At 40.3% G+C, this 25,245-nt stretch overlaps 2 protein-coding genes across 3 annotated transcripts in view; both read right to left on the bottom strand.

Moving 5' to 3' along the window:
- Positions 1-528: 528 nt before the first annotated feature.
- LOC144655283 (LON peptidase N-terminal domain and RING finger protein 3-like) lies at positions 529-10,801 on the bottom strand. Of its 2 annotated transcripts, none has more exons than XM_078515499.1 (13): positions 10,118-10,801; positions 8,460-8,578; positions 7,553-7,675; positions 6,899-7,064; positions 6,021-6,105; positions 5,325-5,439; positions 5,125-5,145; positions 3,799-3,899; positions 3,502-3,672; positions 2,863-2,959; positions 2,224-2,308; positions 1,981-2,057; positions 529-1,108 (listed from the first exon to the last, which is right to left on the bottom strand). In XM_078515499.1, the coding sequence occupies exons 1-13, from the start codon at positions 10,689-10,691 to the stop codon at positions 902-904; spliced, it is 1,941 nt and encodes a 646-aa protein (XP_078371625.1). In that variant the 5' UTR covers positions 10,692-10,801; the 3' UTR covers positions 529-901. The 2 variants fall into 2 exon arrangements, with proteins under 2 accessions (XP_078371625.1, XP_078371624.1); XM_078515498.1 differs by having other exon boundaries at positions 6,021-6,108.
- A 3,120-nt stretch (positions 10,802-13,921) lies between these two features.
- The window catches only part of LOC144655313 (uncharacterized), an 11,387-nt gene continuing 63 nt past the window's right edge, over positions 13,922-25,245 (bottom strand). Inside the window, exons 1-7 of the mRNA XM_078515534.1 lie at positions 25,113-25,245; positions 21,713-22,020; positions 20,904-21,098; positions 20,078-20,433; positions 18,366-18,637; positions 16,084-16,341; positions 13,922-15,474 (exon numbers count right to left, since the gene is read on the bottom strand). The exon at positions 25,113-25,245 is cut by the window's right edge and continues 63 nt beyond it. Of these exons, the coding sequence (XP_078371660.1) occupies positions 14,198-15,474; positions 16,084-16,341; positions 18,366-18,637; positions 20,078-20,433; positions 20,904-21,098; positions 21,713-22,020; positions 25,113-25,245 (2,799 nt within the window). The 3' untranslated portion in view covers positions 13,922-14,197. The remainder of the gene's footprint in view (positions 15,475-16,083; positions 16,342-18,365; positions 18,638-20,077; positions 20,434-20,903; positions 21,099-21,712; positions 22,021-25,112) is intronic.

Raw genomic sequence — 25,245 nt, forward strand, 5'->3', positions numbered from 1 at the left:
AATTTGGAAGATTGTGAATGACTTGGCTACAGCAAGTCCTCAATTTTTTTTATAAAATTTCTCCTTAATTACATTTATTTATACACATACATCAGCAAAACAATTAGGCTATGTTCAGTATCCAGTGTGAATGCATGCCATATACCCTTGTACAGCATAATCATTAATTCTCTAATAAATATACACAAGTTCAAATTTGAAGAGAGTTGAAAATATGACGCACAGCAGAGTATTTTCACGTCATTCAAGGTGTTCTGATAGCCGTTGAAACACTGTCTTGAGTATTAAATATATCTTCTCAATCTAAACATAAACTAAGGTGTAAATGGAAAAATAACAGCTATGCTTATTAAGACCGGGTATCCAAATCTTCTTTATGGTTGTCATTTTCTTTGCTTTAACTTGATGAATTATTAATGAGTTTGAGAAGTAACATATCAAACATGAGAGTGGTTCTTCACATTTCCAAACACTGAGAAGAATGTTGAAAATAGGACGCAGAGCAGAGCGTGTTTGACTTACTTCAGGGTTTTTCTTGAGTGTTTGATATTTCTTCTTAATTGAAAATAAATCTACAGAGTAAACGGTTAAAACTGTAAAAGCCTATGCTCACTTAGATCACCTACCATCATGGCTCTGATTGTTAATGGGTTAGAGATACAAACACCAAACAACCTAAAAATACTGATTACCCTTTAAAATCCGACTTGCAGAAAACTGTCTCATAAGTAAGCCATGTGGCTACCATCTAAAAAATAGCCCTAGCAGTTGTTGTCATAAACTGTACAGGGAAAAAGCTAAAAAATAGGCTTAGTTGTTTCTATATTTTATTTTAGTTAATGTAATGTACAAAAATAAACTACCGGTAATCCCACTTCACCAGACCATAATAAACTTATTTTTACATGTATGTTTGAAACGAAGCTATGAGTTGTTCCAATTTTTTGAGTCGTTCTTTTAACGAAGACATGGAAATGAATTCCAGCTGAAGTTCTTCTGGCAGCGGACACACGGACAGTAGCCACCACATCCACACGGGCCCCTGAGGTAGATTCTGAAGTTCAGCGTCGCAGCTTGGCATCTCTGAAAACATGTTTGTAATTCGTCTCTAAATAACCAAGAGCAAAAATAGTTTTCAGTACGAAATCACTGATATATACAGTAAGGCTATACAATGACTCTTGACAAGTCCCAAGCTTAACTAGCATGTATTTTGAATGTTAACTTTCTTTTCCCCAGAGCCACACGTCCCTATTAGCCGGCAGAGCCTGGAGCACAAGGAATAAGTGGCTCTGGGGACACATGATTTGATTGGCTAGAATTATAACAAAGAGAACTTTAATCTAGCCAGTCAAGTCAATGGTACTAAGTAAAATCTCTTACAACAAAGGGATTTTAAAACGGTTGATTTGATTTGGTTGATTTAAAGTTCCTAGTTTCTAGCCACTTGTTTCTCATGTCCCAGGCTCATGAGTTTGCTAAGAAGGACAATCGGCTCTGGGGACAAGAATGAACGTAAAATGTTTGAAAACACTTCAAGGTACAATTTAACATGTCATGTTAAATGCAATTAAATGCTTTTCAAATGAAATTAAATCCAGAGATTCCAACCCTCCCGATTTGATCGGGAGTCTCCCGATTTAATGCGTAGCCTCCCGCTCTCCCGATTTATATCAGATTCTCCCGATTTATCATGAAATTCTGAAAACAAAAGAAAAACTGCTAATTTTTAGTGCTTTTTGCGACCTGAGTGAAGCAAAAGTAAAGAAAAGTACCAAAAATGTTTGTGAAAAGAATAAAGACCTTATAGAATAACTCAAAAATGATGTCAAAATGCCGGAAATGGCACTTGAGAGAACCTAAATTTGCAAAATTTCCCGGTGGAACATGCTTCTAGACCCCCCTAGAGGCGCACACCTTCAGCGCTAAAAATACTCCCTTTTTTCCTTCAAAAAGGGTTGGAATCTCTGTAAATCTTACCCTTGGAAGGAGTGGCAGATTAGAAAACCATGATTTAGCTTCATTGTAAACATTTTGGTGAAGAGCCTTGACCTCATCTAAAGGAAATAAATCATATTTATGCAAGATTCATCTCTTTTTTTTCATAGCATGAATTCCTTCGGAGCATACAATTTAATTTGTTTCTAACAGATTTGATAATTTTATATAAATTTATTTTTATATAATTATTTAACCATGAGTGCTGAATAAATAACAAATTACCAAGTTCTTCCTCTGGAATAGGTTTATCTTTTATCCATTCCACTTTAGCAGTATGGTATCCATTCTGCATTCCTCTGTTAAGAACCTACCAAACAAACAAAAACATTACATTATATGACACAAATCTTCATATGTAAGTCTGTATTTTTCTAAATTAAATAACTTATAACAAGATGTAGTAATTTTCATTTGCATTCAAGAGTTTTTTGGTTAATCTGTTCTAGTTGCCGTGCAGAATAGTAAATAAATGATTAAAGAAACAGGTAAGGTAGATAAACATGGAAAACAAGTTAATTCTTATACAATATGGTAAAATAATAGAAACATAAATGTGGTTTTCAAATAAATGGCGGCTCCACAATCAAAGATACATGTATCAAACAACAAACAGCATTATGCCGATTAGCAAAATTAGCAATCAAGATAGTTTTAATGAAAAATTTTGTTGTGGAATTTTTTTGGCTTAGAAGGTATAATGCAAAAAAAAACCAACAACAAAAAACAAACAAATGTTAATGCCTAGTCAACCCTTTGCACTGCCTTTGCACTGTTTGGAAAAATAAGTCGCCAAATTTGCTTTTACCATGGCAACCAAACTGATCGCAGCTTGGGACGCTGTAAAACTACACAATTATATACCTTAAAGCGCCTTCCACCAATGCAGTCAACAAACGACCTTCCATCTGGGAGGTATTGCAGTTCTCTAATCTCCAGCATAACACCGTAATCTACAAAACTGTAATACAATGGCAACACATAATAAATACAGTAATAAGAAAATTGTGATAAAAAGCCAGCTTAGGAGGTGAGAGGGCAGTTCGAGAAGCTAAGGTTTAGAAAGAGGATGAGGGGGAGAATGGGTATCCATAGGAAATAGCTCCTACATGTGTGTCTGTCCGAAACTTGGATGGCCCAAGTTATCTTAAATCTTAAAACCACAATAACCTCTTGGGGCATGAAACCCCCCTACCCCCCCAAAAATACCAGTATAATATTTTTGCAACACCACTTGCTTCAAGCAACATAACATGCCTACCAACAATCAGATGATTTTCAAACTGCATTTTTTTTAAAGCTGACGTTCAGTTCCCCAATGCAGGGATATAGCTAACTGCTAAGAAAAACTAAGTAGGTTCAATCCCAGCTTACTTTTTTGGCCTGTGCACCTTCAAAATAACCCAAGTGAAATTTCAGCCTGTGATAAGCTCTTTCAGCTAGTGAAATAAGTAATCAGCAGGCTCATTGCAACCCCCACCCCCCCTAGGGTGACGGACTTACCCCTTCTCCTCACTGTGAAGACACATTCCAAACTGCTTTGATCCTGATTCCATGCACTGCCTAACCATCAGACGATATCGAGGTTCAAAGATGTGCAATGGACAGGGTTGTGATGGAAATGCCAAGGTGCAGACAAAGACAGGGATTTCTTCTGTTGTGTCACTGGCCACGCTACAAACAATCATGAGAATTTGAGTGATTCGCTACTCTTACATTTTTAATCAGTAGTTGTAACATTTATTTTCTACTGGAAAATTTACCAAAAGCTGGTTATTGAGAATAGATCTTTCATCTCACCTGGCCAACTTTTCCATTTCTTCTTGGTGTAGTTTCTTTCTTTCCTCATACTCCTCTGGTAAAGCTGTTTCAATCAGCCTGCTTACAGCAACGGTGATGTTCTGAGGAGACAATATTGAGTGGTCAGGCTGTAAGAGGTCCTGCTGTTCTCAATTAACATGTTCTCTAGCTAATAGCAGGTATTTTTGCAGTTTGCTGGTTAGCAGTAATAACTTGCTCAGCTCACTATGACTGACTTGTGCTTGGACCATTGACATGTTAGTCTGCTTTGAGCCTAGTGGCCGGGCATCAGGCCGGAGCTTATCCCGGTTTCTGTAGCATGAAGCGACTAGGAGTATTTCTACTTCTCCTGGATGGGATGCTAGTCCATCACAGGGTTACACTCCAGCAATGGTTCGCCGGTACCCATTTATACACCTGGGTAGAGAGAGGCACTATGAAAGTTAAGTGTCTTGCCCAAGAACACAACACAATAACCCCGGCCAGGGTTTGAACCCAGACTGTTCGATCCGGAGTCCCGGGGGGGGGGGGGGGGGTACTCCGACTTGAAAATGACGGGGATGATCGAATGAAGGCAAAACTCAGGACCCCAAAAAATCCCTAACTCTTCCGACATTACCCAAAAAAATCCCTGGACCAAAAATAACCTCTAAAAAAAATCCCTTGTCAAATTACCCCTAAATTGCTAGGAGGGGCAATAACGCTCGTGTTTGTTTATTCATCATACCATAAATACGCCAAGGCCGTGCCAAATCACTTTAGTTTGTTTTTAATACCCAAAAAGATCCCCTATTTGAATCAAGTCACCCCCAAAAATACTTGCCAAATCTTCTTACCCAAAAAAATCCCACAATCGAAAAATTTCAAACCCAAAAAAATCCTTCGATCATCCCCGTCATTTACATTTTGGAGTACCCCCCTGGGTCTGGAGTCCAGCAGGCTAACCATTAGGCCACTGTGTTTCCCATTGACATGTTATCAGACAGTGTGCATTCAAGTGTTCAGCAAGGTTTCAATTCAGACAGCTGTGAAAGGTCACTCTCTAGCTTTGTCAGTAGTCCTTTTTTTTTGACAAGTCCTGCTTCCAGATTCCCCATGCCATTTTTTTGCTTCAGGCTTGAAAGACCAAGAAAAAGGAGGGATTGCGCTCGTGATCTTAGCATTGTGTTACCCTTGCTACTCATAGTAACCACAGTGCTACTTAGGCTCACTGGAGTTCTATTTAGGCTAACTGGAGTGCCTTTAATCTACCGGTAATAAGTTTTGCGTGTTTGCTGTGGTTATGATAAATGGCTAAATGTATTTGAACTAGCATAAAATTCCTACCTGTTTTCTTTCAGCAAGGAACTGAAATTCAAAAAAAAATATTTTGTTTTAATCATGTACATGGAAAACAATTTTTTTCACCTTTACTGTAAGCAAAAGTTTGAGCGAACTGTAGTCCTAATTTTAACTGTAGTCCTAATTAAAAAGAAAATGAGTGTTGCATGAGATGCAGAGAAAGGACATTACTAAAAATAATGTACCTTTTTCAAGGAAAATCTGCAGATGGGACAGGTTGGTCTGTGATCAAGATTGCAGTTAAGGCAGGAACGGCAAAACACATGGCCACAGGGCGTGGTGACTGGTTCATAAAGCAACCTAAATGACAAAAACAGGACATTATTACTGACCATGAATGATCAAAACTCTTGTTATAGTGCTATAAATTATTGCATTTAACAATTATTAGACAATATTGTCACAAACTTGTCCTACCGCTCCCAGTTCCAACCACTTTCAAGTTGAGAATCCCACTTCAATGTTGCCCTTTCTGTAAAGAGGCCCTGCCAGGGGGGACCCCGTGTCGCTTGTCTAAATTCCAAAATGTCCCATGTCGCTGTTTTATCGTACTTTACGTCACTCTTGGTAGTTGAAATGAAGGAAAATTGCTTGTCCTTGTCAGAATTTACATCTTTCCAAAAGGGTTGTCAATTGTCGCGATTTTATTTTATGTGCTGTCGCTACTTTTTGGGCTGTGTCGCTCGTCGGAATTTACCCTGGCAGGGCCTCTGTAAACTCCTCCTATGGACAGATCTGTTTTGTTGGAAATTATGGTTCCACATATACAGTTGTAACATGTGCATGTTTTGCATATCTATTGCATCCCTTCATTATCAAGGCAGTGTTGATGGTGGTTGGATATTCTAATAACCATGGAAACTGCAAGGACATTATTGTACCTGCAACATAAGGTGCATTCCAGATCCTCCACACAGCAACGCTTATCAAGTCTCAACTTCTTGATGTCAGGTTCACTTTCAGTATCTTCTAAAATAGAATGTACAACAGATTAAACATCCATGCATGTGAGCTTAATGCTATCCAAATTTTATGCACTTACAATCATACTTTGGCTCAGTTTGTTTATTTTTTCATTGTTGTTCAAACCATCTATTGTTATTGAATGGACAAAAGCTAACTGCAAGCAAACCAGGATGAAGTACCTTATTACATGAAATTTTCGCGACACGTTAATTTCGCGATTTTGAGGTACGCATATTTCGCGACACTTAAATTTCGCGATTTTGCGAAAATTTCGTATTTTGAATCTTGAATTCAAGGGCGGGACTAAATCTCGGCAATAGCAACAACAGAGCAGTTCTCACAATGGCTACAAGTAGGTCACGCTTATACGTGCATGAGTTATATAGTTCTTGAGTCAATCGACGGAATCCACTTACATTGAAAATTCCTTCCTTCAGTGGTACTTAAGTTATTCTTTCTTGATTATTGACATAATGAGAGTCACCTAAATTTCGTGTCATGTTATGTTCGCGACACTTATTGTTTGCGTCACTTTAATTTCGCGAATTTTTTGGAAGCGCGCAATTAACCTGTCGCGAAAATTTCATGTAATAAGGTAACTGCAAGCAAACCAGGGCGACGCTTACTGAAAGCGAACTAGTGACATTCCATCATTCCGCCAAATAGGGTCACACTCAGTCCAGACCCCTCAGAAAAGTCAACTTTGTTACGGCTTAATCAAGTTCTACACCAAGTTAAATCACAACACTTAAAATAAAAAAGATTTTAGTTAGGTTAATAGGATGCACCTTACCTTCAATATATCCTGCTTTACTTTGTTTTACCATATCGACTAGGTTTGTAAGTCTTTGTAGAATGGGCTCTGTGTTTCCAGGTGAACAGTCGCTGTCATCATTTATGGATTGGTTTTGAGTGAAACTGGAGCATGGAATATCTTCAGTGATGACTTCATGAATAAGCTGCAACAGGTTAAAAAACTATCTTTAGCAGCTATACTTTGAGTACACAAAAGAAATTTTGTAGTTCCATAAATTATCCATACCTTCCACATGGATGGGATTTTTCCAAGGACCCCCCTCCCCCCTCTGGAAATTCAAATTAAGCTTCATACATTTCCTTTTCCTTAAAGTGCTTGGCCTTTGAGACCCCTCTGACCCCCAGGAATTTATAATCCCTTCTGTGCTGTAGTTAATCCATGGACATTTTCTGGAACCACACATTTGTCTCAAAAGTTGAACTTCAAAACATTTACCAGAATTTGTTTAAAAGTGCTGCACTTTAAAATGTAATACTAACAAGCAGATTCATGGTCAAAATACTATACTGTGATGACTACTATTATAAGCCAATCTCTGCTGCAGCTAGGCATCGATGAAAATGAGAACACAAATACAAAATAAAATAGAACATAGAAATGATACTATGAGTAAAAAATCTGATCACAAACCTTGGTCAGTAATTTTTTAACCCCTGGTCTGTCAGGATCCCGTGCAAGGCAATGCAAAAATGCAACCGCTGCTTCAGTCTTCTTGTTTAGGCCTATCAAAGCACAACCTTTCCTGTAGAATCCCTAACAATGGAAAAGTACGATGAAACAAAAAATCAGTCAAACATGGAGACATCACATTCTTGCAATTCCCGTGGCGGGCAACCCATGCGAATTTGACATCGTGAAGCTCTCCCAGGGAAGGGATTTTGACATCTAAAATGGTCTGCTGGTTTAGAAATTTAAGAGGAGATATGTGAAATTTGACATTCGCTAGGTGCCTGCCCAGGGGTGGGGAATTCGACTCTGGATTCCAAAAAATGTCAAGTTCCCCTGGGGTTGCCAGCCGGGTTGCAGTGGGGGGGGGGGGGGGGCTGGCCGGGATGGGGGGCCATCCTGGGGCAAACCATTCATAGATGCATTAGTCTGCACTTCAATTTGGCTAAAGTTAAGCGACGACACATGCACACTGCCACCAGAGTTTATCTTCATAGTTTTTGTGCCCATGAAGTAACTAGGAGTATTGATATTACTCCTGCTGGATGGAATGACTGGCCATTGCAGGTTACTCCCTAGCACCTTCTTAGGTTGCCCCTGGAGAAGTTTTGCTGGTAGTCCTGTGTCAGGAAGGCACAGGGGGAGTAGCGAGTCTCGCCCAAGAACATAACATAGGGACACCAGTCAGTTCTTGAACCCAGCTACTCAATCTGGAGTGTAATGTGCTTATAAATGCATGTCACGGAAATTAACACTCAAAAAATAATGTGACTTAATGCGAATTTTGAGAATTTCATAGAGCGCTAATTTCCTATAATAAGGTACCAGTATAATTTATACAGTTGTAAATTATTAAAGCTAAGGACCACACCTTTGGCCAGTCTGGCTGAAGTTCGCATGCCTTGTTGGCTCTCAGAAGGCTCTCTTCAAAGCGTCCAAGTGAGAGCGAGATACAAGCAATATTACTCTGAACCAAATGGTCAGATTTGTCTGCAACAAACAAAATCATGATGACCACAACATTTTTATCACATTAGTAAGCAGACGTATCCAGTCATGCAATCAATATCAACAGCACAACACAAAGAATCCGATACTAATGTCAGCTTTACTGACAGAGATTCTTATACTGCCTCTGATAATTTGATGGTTGCTTAGTTTTGAATTTTTAGGCCTTGTATATTTGAAAGAAACAATTACCATTATTCTGAGACACTGCGCAGATCTCAGTATAAATTGACATCATTATGGAAAGGGTACCTTGTTCTTTTCCAGTGAAATGTGATTGGCCCTATTTTATCTTGATGTGCATATGAAACATGATTTAAGCTTTTATTTGTTTACTCATTAATTCATGATTTTAATTTTGAAATCTTTTCACATTTGTAAGAACACAATTCTTAAAGGCAACCAGCTGTGATTTACAGAGTTGAATTAAACGTGATTCAAGAATCATTTTGTTTTGCGTGAATAAATTTCTCGCAAGAGAGGATAATGTCCCCTCATTTTCTCTTGTTTCTTGTTATTTTATTGTTCCAGTAAACGACTACAGCACTATATTCTTTGTTTCCATAGCACGCTGTGGTTGAGTTTTGAACAGACGAGACATTACGTCACCTTTTGTCACATTGATAAACAACACTTTTATCTGGGTCTTGAATCAAACCGGAAATCGATTTCTGCAGTTTAACACCTGTCGTCTGCCTGAATTATGGCAGGTCTCTGACTGCCCATGTGCACTCCATATCTTTTGCTGTCATACTGATTATATTTAATCAGTGATTTTTGTTGTTTATTTAATTTGCGCAAGGTGAAAGAATTCTGATTACTATTCATGACGGGTGAAACGGCCCAACATTTTTATGACTGGATATTGCAGAGGGGTATAGTGAACCCTCAATGAAAATTTTTGATTTTAACTAAAAAATCTCTCAAGTGTGGGGCAAATAATTGAGTGTCCTGAGAGAGGTGCTTATTAACACAGACTTAATATCAACATTGATATGACTTCACGACTTGCCCTATGGTCTTGCCACAATACATGTGAAAGTGTGCAGTAATACCCAACATAAGTATTAAGGTATTATGTAACATACTAATTTCAAAAACAACATTTCAGCTAGACTGTGTGATCTTGAAAGATGGAAATTATACAAAGAAGTAATAAAATTAATGCACCCCGCGTAATTATTATATATATAATCAATTTCCTGTCGGCATTAATTATAAAATCAGATTTATGAAGGATTGTTTTGATGCAAGAAGTCTCCAGCTAAACAATTAAACTTGACAGAAAATAATTTTCATTATTTCCCTGTCTTCCTTTATTCGAGAAAAAAAAGCAAAATATAGATAAGATTTCATTTAAAATCGTAATAGTTTGCATTTATTAAAACGAGAAATTATTTGCCTGCAGTCGAGTGTATTGTTACGTAACGCACTTATAGGGTTCCAGCTCACCGGGCCATCACGAGTAAGCGTTTGTACTAAAATGAAAAAGAAATTACTAGAAACTTCCTGAATACTTACTCAATTTCTCTGCTTCGAGATATTTTTCGATTGCTTGAAGGCTCTGTTTCTTCCTGTGCAAATTGTTTCCCTCGAGGCGAAGGCGAGTGGCTTCTAATTCTTTCTCGAATGACTTCTCAAGTATGTCTTGTAGGATGACGTTTGCCTTGAGCGAAACGAAAGCGAAAGGCTCGCTGCAATGCTCGCATTTCTTCGCCTCTTGCTTTTCCAAGCACAATTTGCAAAAGGAATGCCCGCACGGAACGGTAACAGGGTCACAAAGTATTCCCGTACAGATGCCACACTGCAAAACGTTGTCATCGTCATCTCTTGATCGACAGAAATCTCGCTCGATATTGATGGCCTGCTTCAGCCCACTTACTAGTTGGAACAATCGCTCAGGTTTAACATTTCCGCTTTTAAACGCCTCGCAATAAAACGGCAATGAATCGGTCAACCGTCCTTCTAAAGCGAAACAATCAGCCTTCCCCAGCAAGCACTGCACTTGATGCTTCTTGTCTTTTCGAAGCAGGCTGTCGAACAATTCGCGGGCTTTGTCGAAGTTTCCTTTCTTCATTTCTTCGTCAGCTTCCATTTCACATTGATCGAGCCCAAAATTGACATGTACAGCTAGCCTTCCGAGCGGCAAAGACCGACACTTGTAAAGAATACTTTACGTAACTTGTCGATCGATGACATAACTCTCGCACTGTGTAGAGTAAATATATATGCACGCGAAAAAAGTAAACATGCGCTCTGATTGGTTAGCGATCGTTACCTGGTGGTGGCGTAACGCGATCGGAGTCTGTTACGCACACGTTCTTTTCGTTCGTCACGTAATCACTGTGCCATTCAGAAAAAGGTTTATCTCATAAGATAAAACATAAAGCACAAATTTATTCTTAAAAAGAAAATCCGGGAGAGCCTAAACAGTGTTTCTGCCGAGTACTCGCCAAAGTTGTCAGCCGTGTCCTCGCCCCAGCCTCCCCTCGGTGAGTTTGGGCGAGGAGACACGGCTGGTACACAGGACTCGTTCCTTTCTTCAGATAGGGATCGATAAATGCCCCATGAAACAGCTTTAAATGCATTGTAGATTTAATTGTTTATCAAAAATTATTGCTTATCAGGGTAAAAGGTTGCTCTGTCATGGACCATGTTTTAATTAATTGTTTTCTTTGCGCCACGTAGTTAGCTTGTCACGTAATCCTGCGTAATCTTCACCCATACCAGTGGCGGATCCAGACCTTGAAATTAGGAGGGGGGGGGGGGGGGGGGCTTTTTTGTGTGTACACCCCAAAAAAAATTAGCGAGAGGAAGTCATTACAAAGAAAAATAAAAAAATAAGGAGGGGGCCCGAGTCCCCTTCCCTTACGCGTATCCAATTGGGTACTGGGGAAAAAGATCAGGCCCCCTTTCTTGTTATCGCTGCTCTCCGTGTGCTTGTTTCGCAGGCTACTCTCATAGTACCTTCCTCTGCTCAGGAGGGCATAGAAAATTGAGGATTCAACCAAATTAATTATTTGTTTTTGGTACTGAGAAGTGCTTCAAATTACCAGATACATTTTAGCAAGAAAAATGTTGGGAGATAGGTTGAAGTTAATTAAGGTGGCTCCATAGGGTAATAACCAGGGCGGGAGAACGCCTTCTCCCGCCCTGGTAATAACATATGACGTGGCGCGCGCTTGTGTCATACTTTGAAATGTGATTTTGCATTCGTTTTTAGCCCTAGTTCGCTAAAACTTATAAAATGCAATCAGCAATGATAAAATAGTGTTGTACAACCATCTTTGTTAAAATAATGGGTTCAAGTCGTGAATTAAGACTACCCAAACAAATGGGTCTTTTAGTATTTAGCTGGCTTTAAGTGCCATTTTCTACAATTTCTTTAGGTGAAATCTTTCAAACTTTTTACAGTACATGTATACTACCTGGAAAAAAAAATTAAACAAGAAATAAGTAAGGGTTGTAAAGGCAGATTCTTTGTTATCTGCAAATTTGTGTCTTTTCCCTCTGCGTAAAAACACGTCTTATGGATTTTCCTAAAAAAAAAATGAGCGCCACTGAAACTGAAACTTTATTTACCCTCGGGATTATGAGCCGTGTTAGGGCTCTGGCAAGTATATGCTAATGAAACCGAGCATTTCACAGTATACAACACAATGCGCAAAGATAAACAACAACACCGGGAACTCCGTGCCCTACTCTTTTCGATAAGAGTGTGGGTTCTTTAACGTCCCCTGTTGATTATAACACTGAAGATGCAGGAGACGGGGCCTACGGTTTATCGTCCTTATCCGAGAAGACTAGAATATCTAACCATTTGCAGATGTCATTGCAAAGGCAGCATATTCTCCTCAGTTATTTTAAGACCCTGAGTGTTGGTCCGGTCTGGGACACGAACCCGAGACCTCCCGCACGGCAGTCCGGCGCTCTACCAACTGAGCTAACCGGCGGTCGGTCGGTCTGGGACACGAACCCGAGACCTCCCGCACGGCAGTCCGGCGCTCTACCAACTGAGCTAACCGCCGGCGGTCGGCCCACGTAAAGCAAAATAATCGTGACCCCTCTGCCAACTTTTACGAAATTTCACCGAAGGAAACTCAAGAAAAACTAGACGAGAAATGCCATTTTTGCCCCCGCTCACATTTGTAACAAAAACGTCAGAATAGAAATTCGACAAGATCGCTATTTGTGCATGCGTCAACGTTGAAACCACTAGGCGATTGATTACAGTGCTTACTGAGCGTTTGATGTAATTTCATGAAGAAAATCTACAAACTCATAATCTTTGGAAGATTGAACAGTATTGTCCGGTCTTGGAAATCTATTCCTGATAAAGTAATCCTTTGAAATGTTTAGCATAAATCCCTGGTTAATCATTTTGCCTGAGCTCGCATCAGCTCGCGCGCGCACATTCCCAATGCTTGCATCATCAGCGCGAGCGGTCAAAAAACCCTATGGAGCCTCCTTAAAGTTTAAGGTTTTTTTATTCTAACTACAGATCTAGAGCAGTTGCTAAGGAATTGCTGAATGCGGTTATTGGTGGGAAGCCACTTTGGAGCGTTTGGTAATGCTAAATGGTGTTTTTTTTTCTTTGGGGGGGGGGGGGGGGGGGAGGACACCTGCGTTGAAAAAATTGATATTGCGCGCACGTAACTAGTGCCAGTCCCAAAACGCACGTAATACAGACGGATAGAAACTTTCCCAAGCAGACCATGTGGCAACTTGTGACAACCTAGCAAACGTTATTCACGAGCCGAAGAAAACAGAGGAAAGAGTGCGAGCTTTCCAGCACCTTCAACATCTTCAAAAATTGACCAGTGTTTGCATAACTTTTCGCAAACTACGGAGGGAGAACTTGTTGAGAATACACTATTAAACAGCTTTTCTTTAATCTCTTTTCTTGTCATAATTAACTGCCCTGAAAGAATAGTGTGCTAGTGTTTTTTTTTATCGAGTGAATTACAAAAGGGTCCAGTCTATAGATCTAATTACAAATATTATTAATTATGTACTAAATATCATTAAATAGTGATGTTAAAACATCTTCAATTAAATATACATGTGAGTCGCATGAACAACAGTGTAGCGACAGGCTATTGGTAGACAAGTCAGTATGAAGAAAAAATTTTTTCACATGTAATTATCCTTTGTAGTAGAATATTCAAGATGACTATTGAGAATAGAACTGAGACAGACACAAGCTTGTTTTCGTGAGTCTTTCCATCTCTTCCCAGAGCCCGCGTCCCCCTTGACCAGTGGAAAACGCGACAACTGGTCAAGGGGGACGCGGGCTCTCGACACGAGATTGAGTCTTACGAGCTCGTTGTGCGCTCGCTCGTTCTATAGTTTCAGGCAGGTAGCCTGCATGGCTGACACTTTTAGGAATGCCAATAACAGGAGCGCAAAGCCAAACGGAAAAGAACGCTCCATAGAAGAAAGGAAGGAAGCTCCTGCTTTCACTTGCGCTTTCTTTTCGTTCATGTTCCTTGTTTCGGCAGGGGGAGGGGGTGGGGACCTAAAGACACGTTTAAGGTGTGGCTTGGAGACCAACGACTTCACCTTGGCCTTGTCATTTGTGTCAAGTAACGTCTTCATGACTTAAATCAATAAACAAGATTTAGATTCTTTCGTCCCATCATGAGCACTCTGAGGAGAGCCGCAACACAAGTCGTGTTCTTCCGAATGTGTCGTCGAATCATCTTGAAACCTCACAGTCTTTTCCACCTTGTTTGATTCACCATCGAAGGACCGATCATGTTCCGTTAGCTCCTGAGATTGAGCATCAGATCCTTCAGCCGCATTCTGCTCATTGTCTCTGATGTCTTTCAGGTGCAACTCTACTCCATTTGATTCAGTTTGGTCACCACTGGAAGGTTTGGTGTCAGCATCTGACATCAATTTATCCCGTTTGATTATTTTGTCCGGCTTTAGATCGCGTTCCCAGCTGTTTATTTCAATTCCAAAAGTTCTTTTCCATGCCTCCAGTCCTTCTTCTCGCTGCAGTGCCTTTTTCACTTGCATCCAATCCTCCTCTATCTCGTGAACGTTCAGCAAAACTCGATTAACAAGATTCAAATCCGGTTTACTTTCTTCTAAAAGTCGTTGGGAAATCACACTAGCCGCGGTTTTCAAATTAAACGCCTCGTCGACATCCATAAAATTCCTTTCTGCTAATCGGGATATCTCGTCTCGCAAGTTCTGGTCGACAATTTTCCAGGCCCATTGGTAATCAGAGCTCGAGAACTCGCATGGGATCAAGTGAACGTACGAGGGCTTGGGAGGGTACGCCGCTACTTGCACTGGATACAGTATTCTTCGCGAGGAGCTGCGATTCCGAAAAATTGCAATGTTCAGTTCCTCTATCAGTTCGCTCGAAGCCAAAAAGGCGGGCGACAGAAGCGGCACAATAACCCGCGCACAATCTAGCGACTGCACCCTGGAGAAGTCCCCCGCCATGGGCTCGCTTATCTTCAAAGAGGGTACTCTCTCGAGAAGTAGCTGCTTCAGTATTACAGCTGCTCTTTTATCTGCTTCAGCAAAACTCAGGGCGACGTCACAAGCGACAGAGCCTGATGACGTCACTTCTGATGACGTAGGATCCGATGACGTCACTTCCGATGACGTTGCTTGAGACGATTCCGGATCAACGCCAACATGGTGGCCATCGACGGACATGACCACATCGCTAGCATGGCTCCGCCTCAAAGGTTCTTTCTGACTGCAGCTGGTTAGCTCAACAGGCGTCTTGAGAACACCCGATCGCAACACGAACAAGGATTTCCTGTAATTGTCCATGGATGATTCAATTGTGAGGTCTCCCTTCTTCAGGTTGTGCACCCGCTGTGCGAGTAGGTCATCCGCCGTGTGATTGGACCCTATAAATAAACAGACCAGGCAGCGGTTACTTAGCTGAGTTACCACCGGGCTCCGACTCGTCACTTGGAAAACGCCGGGGAGACTGGGCATAAATTAATTGCGCCAAGATGGTTGGGATTTTTTGGAAGACAACAAAATACAGTGGAACCCTGCTCTACGGACACCCATTTATAACGGACAGTTTTGTTTGTCCCAACCAAAAGCTTACCTGAGCGCATATTTTTTGTATATTTTCATTTGTCACGATTGTGTGCTAATTGAAATTTGTCAGAAAGACAAGTCTTTCTATTAAATTCATGGGCTATTTTAAAGGCGTACATTTCCGCATTTGAACGAACTGAAGAAAACGCTAATTTTGGTGCGAGACAATTAAGTATATTAAAAAGCGTAAGGTTTTCTCAAGTTGAACTTACGTTAGTCTACAGTACTTGTAAATTGCAACTTTTTTATCTTACATCTTTTTTTGTATATAAAATGAAATTTTTAGGTGTTTTTAGCTTTTTAAAATTTTCAAGACAACTGTAGTGCCCGTGTTATGTTGTAGGACCCCTGAAAACCTGAGAAAACATATTCCTGTGCGATAAGTACTGTCCAATCGTCTCGCTTACCCTTCAATCTATTCACCAAGTCAGCACAGACTGAAGACAGCACCTGGTCTGGGTCCACGTGTGACGACGCACAGTCAGCAGGGAGAGGCTGATTACACCATAGGGGCAGTTCCTGTACGGGTTCCACTAACAAACTTACAAGATCCATAGAGCTGTCTTTATCCACAAACAGCGCGTACGACAGGCAGAATTCCTCGTAACACACTTTGGATTTGATGTAGTCTGGTGACAACAGCGCGATGGTGCTTTTGGACGCATCTGGAATTTAGAGGAAAAGTAAAAATTAAATATAAAAGCGATACGCATCAAACGGTTTGTTTGGGTGCAACACATAGGCTTTTGTACATGATGCAACCATTTTTTCGCGCATTTTAGTGAGGCAAAAGCATTGAGCATTATTCGAGCATTTTAGTGGCGTTTTCCTGGAAAATTGATTTTTTTCCCCGAGAAAATAAAAAAGAAATTATTTTTTAAGAGAAAATGAAGACTAAAACTCAAAATTCAACTACAAATAGCTTTCTAGAGATAGTCAACTACTTTCTGTACTTAGCCTCGTAGATGATTTCTAGGATTATGATTTTTTGGCTGTATTTATGAACTTGTATACGTTGTTGTTGTTACTTGCAACACTTGTACGTTTTTATAAGTGTTTAAAACAGTTAACACCATGTTAAAAACTTTGAAATTAGTTTTAAAAAACCGTTTGTATAATGAGTATTATCCGAGCATTTTAGTGACTTTTTTGGGGGAGACGGAGCATTATAGTGGAAAAAATGGAGCATTGAGGGGAGCATTTTAGTGGGGAAACAAAAGCATAATGTACAAAAGCCTAGCAACACATGATCAACGTCTTTTGCATGATGTGAGTCGGTTCACGCCATTAAAAAGCATTGGTCTGCTAAAGGCGGTGCAAACGAGGACACATTGTTGCGGACCGTCGGCACATTGGCCGTTTTCACACTAGAAAATGGACAAGTCGACTGACGATTTGTTTGTCTTGTCCGTCCAGACGACCAAGTCGTCCTCAAAAAATCGTCTTCCTAGAGGACCAAATCGACGAACAAATTCAGACGACTTGTACCGGTCCAAAATCCTGTCCGTCCCGTTTTCACACTAAGACAAATTGTCCGTCTCTAGTGTGAAAACGGCAATTGTTGCTGATGATGTTTTCTTGGCCGAGCAAACAGGGAAACATAAATGATAATCAATTTATATAGCGCATTTTTCATAGCTAATATTCAAATGCGTTGTACATATACTGTAATTTTACTACACAAAGGCCAGACCACAACACCGGGAACTTCGTGCCCTACTCTTTGCGAATAGTGTGTGGGTTCTTTAACGTCCCCTGTTATAAGACTGAAGAAACAGGAGAAGGGACCTACGGTTTATCGTCCTTTTCCGAGAAGACTAGAATGTCTAACCATTTGCAGATGTAATTACAAAGGCAGCACATTCTCCTCAGTTATTTTAAGACCCTGAGTGTTGGTCCGGTCTGGGGTTCGAACCCACGACCTCCCGCACAGCAGTCCGGCGCTCTACCAACTGAGCTTGGTAGAGCTGATGCAAAATTGTTGCGGATGCAAAATGCTTTTGAAAGAAATCAAACTTTTTTGTGCAAGGGATACAAATTTTGTGTCCGCGACCAATGTTGCGCATGCGGACAAACGGTGAAACATTTGAGTCTGCAACAATGTCTCTGCAATGTTCATTGTGTCCTAGTTTGCCACCACCTTAACGAACTTTTGCAAACGTAACGTCAGCATGAGTAGTGTTTGCGAGCTGAAACTGCTGAAACTGAATGAAAGTTCAGTCAAATAAGAATCATGAATTACGAAAAACCGAACGGCCACAACACGTTTTGATAGCATCGATGACGGATTCTTACTTACACAACGATAAAAGCTATGCAAATCTGTGTCGTTGCGAAGAACGCTTGACCGATTTTCGTCAGTTATGGCTGGTCTGCCGAATCACGAGATGTAAGAAAAGTTGATCATGTGCCAGTGGTACAACCAATTGAATGTGCGACGTGATGCATTTTCAATCATGATTTCAATCCGTGAATACGGTGAAAAAACTCTTGGGTGTCGCGGTCTAATGCCCGTGCGCATTACAGGAAAACCCGCCCCAACTATTAGCCAATCACTTGTACAGTGCACGATATATCTATACAAGCTCTACCTTATTAATAAGAAAAAGGACCAAAAAGGAATTGCGCGAACGGGAATAAGTTACCCATGCGAGGCGCAACCCTAAAAATAAAAATACGTATGTATTACCTAGTGCATTGTAGAGCATTTGTTGCCAAGATGTCCCAGTATTCAAACCTGCTGTATCAATGAAGATCTTCAAGTCTGGAGCAAGAGACATCAGGCTCTCCAACACCTTGTCAGCGTGGGTCTTGTTCTGGTGTGAGTATGAAATAAACACATCGTAGCTTAGTGTTTTGGTGGCCTTTTCTGTCACCCTGGGTGATGAGACATCTTCTTGCGACTTCAATGAATCTGCCACATCATTACTGGCTGCTATGATTTTTTCCTCATCTCTCGGCCTAAAGGTAATTGGAAAAAGTTACATGTAGTTTAGGTAATGTTAGACTACGAGCAGTCCCTATTTTTTCGCAGTCCTTCCAGCTTTGATGCGAAAATTTTTTCGAAGAGTCCGTCTAGCTTGAAGCAAAAAAAAAAAAATTAAAGCTGGGGTGGGGGTGGGGGAGGCGGGGCGAGGCGAGAAGCGAAAAAAATATTTTTTTCGCCTCTCGCCTCGCCCGGTCACCTCCCCCCGCGCGGTAATTTATTTTTTCGCTTCACGCTCGACGGACTCTGCGAAAAAATGGGGACTGCTCATAGTCTAAGGTAATGTGTTCACTATTATTATAAAGTGAGTTTTGATGTCTTGTTACTTTTCAGCCAGTCAGAGAGCCAAATACCGCGCAAGCAAAGTTTTGTCATCTTTCATTTGGTTTCTGCTCCAAACTTTTTGGCCATTTAGACCGAGACAATAACCGCAGGTGCGATCTTTGACTGCTTTGCCTCCCAGACTGATTACTTTGACTTTAGACTGGCCACGCAAACAATGAGATAAAAATCACATAAAAATTACTATTAACAAGAAATTTCTATATACTATTTACTATTAGTTCATTTTGTTCTTGAAAAGTTGTTGTGTTAGGCTCATTTTATTGCTGTGGTTTTGGTGTTATGGGACTGTTGAAAACTGCTCTACAGCTCAACAATTTGGTTTAAATAATGTTCTGAATAGTTCTGATGTCAAACAACAATTAATTTAGAACCTTTTTAGGTTAAGAAATATTTCCTAGTAAAGTTTCAAAACAAATAAAATGTACAGAAACGCACTTGCCAATACAAGTCAGCATGTTTAACTTAACATTCGAAAGTTGGATGGACAATGTGGACAGGGGAAGGGGGAAGGAGCCTGGGAGAATAGTGGATGGGAGGAGTACTGGAGGCGGGAGAAGAGAAGATGGGAAGCAGGGTTCCCAAGGTGACACAGGGTTCATACCCTCCTGACCTTTTGAAATTTCATGACTTTCCATGACCTTTTTCATGACTTTTCAATGTTTTCCATGACCTAAATTCGACCATTTTTCTTGGAAATTTTCAAAAATTATCTTGATTTCGGGTACGTTTTTACCCTTTTCCTCACAAAAAATAACCTGCCTAATTTATTTTGTACAATCAATACCATTTTCCATGACTTTCCACGACCCATACTTAAATTCCACGACTTTCCAGGCCTGGAAAATGAGATTCTAAACTTCCATGACTTTCCAGGTTTTCCATGACCTGTACCGAACCCTGTGTCAAGAACCAGGAAAAATTGAAAAAAGTTTTGCAACATTTTGTATTCAATAGAAATAGCATAGAGGTGGAATCTCTAAGGGTCAGGAACAGGGAGTAAAAGGTACGGCAAGCAGGAAGGACAGACCCCCCTGTCCCCCCTTCCCCCACAGCAAGGGAAGGAGCTTTACCTGCAGTCTTCATACTGAATGAGGCTCATGTATGTCGGCATGTAATCCATTGAAGTGATATAAAATGGAGCCAGCACTGTTCCATGCGACCGTCTGTTGATGCACAGGGCCATGTTATACTGCTCAATGCAGCTCTCTGTCTCCAAGTAGCCTGGGCTCAACAAGGCAATAACTCGAGCACATTTACCCATGATGTTAAATATTTCTTCTTGCCAAGATTCATCGTCATTGAGCTCTTGAAAGTCATGAAACACTTTGATTCTTCTCTCAGTCTGTAGGAACTTTGCAATCTGGAGGGCAGAATCATGGTCCTTTGGACTGTGGGACATGTACACATCATAAATAATCTCTGTCTCCTGTGAAATAAATATCAAGGGTAATTAGTTAATGAGTACACCACCTGAGCCACCAACTAACCCATGGTGAATTAAACCATTCATTTCCTGTACTGACAAAAAATGATGAAAAAACAAAACAAAACCAGAAATCCACAGCTAATGCAGTTGATACATGAATCGACTAGGTAAACTGCGACAGAAGTAAAAACACATCATCCTAATCAACACTGACACTCGAAGAGAATTGGGCAAACAAGAGCAAGGGACCACCCTCTTTTGATGTGCTAAACAAACAAGACAGATCAAAATCCGCCAATCACAGTCCACTAGCATGACCTACTGAACTTATGGGCTCATTCGCATGAAACCAACACTGGTATGCTTTGGTTTTGATTGGCTCATTTCAAACAGCACGTCGAAAGATGGATGTAGAAAGATAGCTATGCACATAATACTGAAAGTGAGTATAAAAAGGGCAAATAACTTACGTATGTCAACTCTTTGTCTCCATACTGGTCTTTCATTTTCTGGAAACATTCAAAGAGTGGCTCATGTGATTTGTCATGCTTTTCAGGACAACGTGAAAATAAGACAATCTTGAGAGTTTTTAATTCAAGTCCAGCCTTGATCCAGTGTATTGCAGAGTCAATTATCAGCCTGAGCATGAGCCGCTTGGAGTATCCCTGAATATTATTAAAGAAGAGGTTTCAAGTTGTAGCAGAGTTAGTTCCAAAAAAATTGATATCAAATATACTACCCTTTAATTTCTATAAAATCACTTCTCTATTTAACAGACAATTCTAATTACATACATTAGCTCTTCTGTTTTTTCTTAGGGATTCCTCTGCTCACAAGAGCAACAAATCAAGATTTTACTCTTGTACAAATTTGGACCCTCCATCCCAAACAAATTATTGATACGTATGTGAGGCTAGCAAAGGATTTATTTGTGACCACGAAAAGGGCAAAAATTAGATCCTGATGCTTGAAAATAGTTAAAAGACACATGATTCATGAATTCTTCAGTTTCAAGTTTACATGAAACATGAATTTAGTTAAAATTTGTGCGTGAAATGGGGTCATGACCCCCCTCTGCTACCCTCTAATACAGACAAAAATCCAAAACCAAGGAAAAGCCATATTGTATAGACTATGGATCTCTCCCTTTACAGAGCTAGATCAGTATATGAAATACAATAATAATTTGAAGTCAAACTCAGAATATCTCTCTTGAGTGCAGGAATAATTCAGTGTGCAATTTAGAGATCAAGAGCTGTTAACTCAGCATGCTAAATACCTGATCTCCTGAGGCAAGAAGAGGCATTATAACTGATCCTCCCTTGGAATCCTTGCCACTAAGAATAGGTACAAGACATCGAAACACAGCCCCAACAACTTTTGGTGGTTTGCTCCCACGGCTACCAAATCCTCCCTCAAAACAGAGGATTCTCCTAAAGCTGTGCTCTTCAGGGAGCGGCTTAGACCACCAGCAGAAGTACTGTTTGCGCAAGTCTTCTTCTTTATCCTTGGAAAGGTTGCGGACACTGATGCCAAGATTAATGGCTAGTGCTCCAATAAGTGAAGTTGGTGTTGGTGAATAGTCACCTAGAAGAAACATTAAGGTTATCATTGTGGTTTTCAGTGGAAATGCGAACTCTGAAATTCAAAATCCAACTAACGATTGCGTTTTTCGCTGCCATCAATCATAATTATGGCGACAGCCAACGAACCATGAAAAACAGACAAAAACAAAATGGATCGAAATCCACCAATCACAACTGACAGACGTGACCTTTTGACCCGATTGAAGTGAGCAACACAACTGACAGACGTGACCTTTTGACCCGTTTGAAGTGAGCTTCTGTTTCCCGAGAGGTCCGCTAAGATGATTGATGGCAGCAAAAAGCGTAAACCATTGGTCGAGGATTAAATGTCAGAGTTTGCATTTCACTGAAAACCGCAATAAAAGTTTAAGTCTGTTCCAATTCAATGGATTGGAGAAGCCATTGACTCTTTCGCTGCTGACTTTTCTGTTGACCTTACTCCCCCGCAGTGCTGCATTTTTTTCACAGTGCGTTGAATCACACAGTCACGCATCATATTCAACAATATCTTTTGTTCTATTCAAGCAATTCAATAATTAAAAGATTTTCAGGAGTTGTGCCTAACATAATTCTACATCGTAAAAAGCAACCTTTTCATAAATCCATTGCATTTTGGTCCTTTCAGCAATTTCGTTTGCCATCTGATAGCTTCCTTCCCAAACGTAAAGGTTGAAACCATTGTTTTGCAATAGCCAGTCGTCTCAAATACTCAATCTGTTCATTGAAATCGCTTGATTCGTAAACCACAACTGTTATATTCTCGGCAAAAGTCGGTTAGAATCTTCTCCGAAGCACTCGATTGAAAATTTCTCATTCGACGCCATGTTTAAATGTCCTTTGGCCGTAAACAGCAACATTGTAACATGAATTTGTCAATAATACTCTGCCATTATATGCAAACGGCAAAAGATCGTGCTCGTCACGCTTTCCAGTTCTCCTAGAGCGTATCTGAAGTAATTATTGATCATAGCGTCCCTATTAAAGACAGTTTCGAAAGGAAATCTGGGATTGTTTCTCATCCGCACTCAGAGTCACGAAATGAAATGTCGAGTTTTCTCGACAACTGCAGCGAAAGAGTTAAGAGCCTCATCTGTGACTCCAGTTTCGATTCTGTATTGTGAAGCAACCAGGAACATATTGCTTAAATTAAAAGGGACAGTGTCACCATGATTTAGTGCTACTTGAAAATGCAGCGAAGGTGTTGTATTGGAAATCTACTAATAGTGGCCTGGCCTTGCTAAAACAAACCGTACTAGTCACGAAAATTGTTAAAATGTGGTTTGGCTATATGGATGGATATTGTGGTAGTGGCCTAAAACTTGAAAAAGTCAGGTCGACGTTTTCAAGTTTGGTAGTGTTTCTTGAAAATGAATTGATTTAACTGATTGACAAGTTTAAAGAATGAAAATATTTTTCTTTAAGCAAATTTGAGTGGGAAAGCCGGCAGCAACCACAATAACAAAACTGCGGGAAAATCGCAGGCAATCCCAAGCAGGAAAGATAGGCCCATCTTGCCGGCTCGGGTAGCCAATCAGAATGCAGGGTTTACCTCATCTTGCCCACTCGTGGAGCAAGCCACATTATAAACTATGATAGGAGCCTACTGCTGTTAATTGCAGTAAAGAAAAAATTTCCAGGACCTGGGTGTATTTCAACCTACCCGCAAAATTCTCATTATGCTATCGATTACAATTTGACATAAAGTAAACCCTTTGACGATTGACGTTACAGTCAACTCTCTCTTAACGGACACTTCTATAAGACGGACACCTGGTTATGGTCCCTGCCGTTTTTCAGTCATTTTACTGTAAGAAAACTCTCTGTAAGACGGACACCTCTCTAAGACGGATAACGGACACTTTGAAACCGCCAACGGACAGGCACAAAAGTTATTTTTTTGTGAATAATACTTCAAAACTTGTTATCGACATATAGCAAAGCGGGTCAGCGCCTTTAGAATACCAAATTTACCAAAAACAATCCGCTAAAACGCATTACTTCTCTGCTTAAACTTGTAGATTTAGTTTTCTACTTACAGTATCACCGTTTGTTATTAACAAACAAGTCGAATCTCTGATATTATTTTTGTTCCACTTTATAGGTTTTGCTAACGTAAGCGACTAAAACAGACGTGTATTCGTTGTGCATAGCCGTTTATCTTTATCGTCTCAAAGTTTCTGGTGTCACGTTACCTCGACTCTCTATAAGGCGGACAACTCTATAAGACGGACAGATGGGGCCGGTCCCGACGGTGTCCGTCTTAAGGCCCGTTTACACAGGCGATTTTTGTCGCGCAACTTAATGCAATTTTTGTTGCGCCGAAGTTGCATCAAGTCGACTTCATGCAATGACATCGCCGCGAGTTTGGACGCGTGAAAACTAGCGGCGATAAAATCGCCGCAAGTTGCAGGAGTTTCGAACCTGTTCGAAACTTGATGCAACTTCGGCGCAACAAAAATTGCATTGAGTTGCACGACAAAAATCGCCTGGGTAAACGGGCCTTTAGAGAGAGTTGACTGTATTGATTTACCTATATACCCTCACTGAGATCAAACAAGGCTTCTCAAATTTAGCCTTTCTTCTTTGTCTGCATGCATTCCATGTACATATTAAAAACAGTCAAAGTTTATGACTGTCTCTGGATTTCAATCGAAGGCAAATTTATGCATGCATTTTTGCACGCAGTAGAATTTTGAGAGATTGATCGTGTGTTTGGCGATCGATAAAGATAACTAAACTACATCGAAATGACCAGACTGTAACGACCAAAATACCAAAAAGTGGTATAAATAACAGCCACTAATCGGAGATAAAAGCATATAAGCTTAAATACGACAGCTGATACGATCATGTTTAAACCGATGAAAGCTAAGCTGATATTAAGTTCATGAACTTTTCAAATTTCTGATCCTTTTGAAATTGTGGATCAATATCGACGATGAAATGCCTCTGATAATTGAATCAATGTTTCAAAGATTTATATACACTACTACAAGTCTTCGAATTCAACAAAACTATTTCTAATAAGCCTGTTTAGACCTCAATGTTGTCATATTGACCTGCGTGAATTTCGCGAGGGGGTTGACCTCTCACCTGGAAACGCAGAAACAACTAAAACATCAGCTTGTTCGTCTTTAGGCAGCTTCGTTATATCTCCAATACACAACTGGATCTTGCTAATTCCACTCGCTGTAGTCAACGATATCGTATCGTGGATAATCAGCGA

Source organism: Oculina patagonica, chromosome 5 (assembly GCF_052425735.1).
Source record: "Oculina patagonica isolate OP01 chromosome 5, crgOcupat, whole genome shotgun sequence".
Lineage (NCBI taxonomy): Eukaryota > Metazoa > Cnidaria > Anthozoa > Scleractinia > Oculinidae > Oculina > Oculina patagonica.

Coding starts and splice junctions, on each gene's coding strand:
- LOC144655283 (XM_078515498.1), bottom strand. CDS start 10,691: ATGGAAGCTGACGAAGAAATGAAGAAAGGAAACTTCGACAAAGCCCGC. Junction 3,673..3,798: donor GAAATGGAAAAGTTGGCCAG/GTGAGATGAAAG, acceptor GATTGTTTGTAG/CGTGGCCAGTGACACAACAG. Junction 2,960..3,501: donor CTTCACAGTGAGGAGAAGGG/GTAAGTCCGTCA, acceptor ATTGTATTACAG/TTTTGTAGATTACGGTGTTA.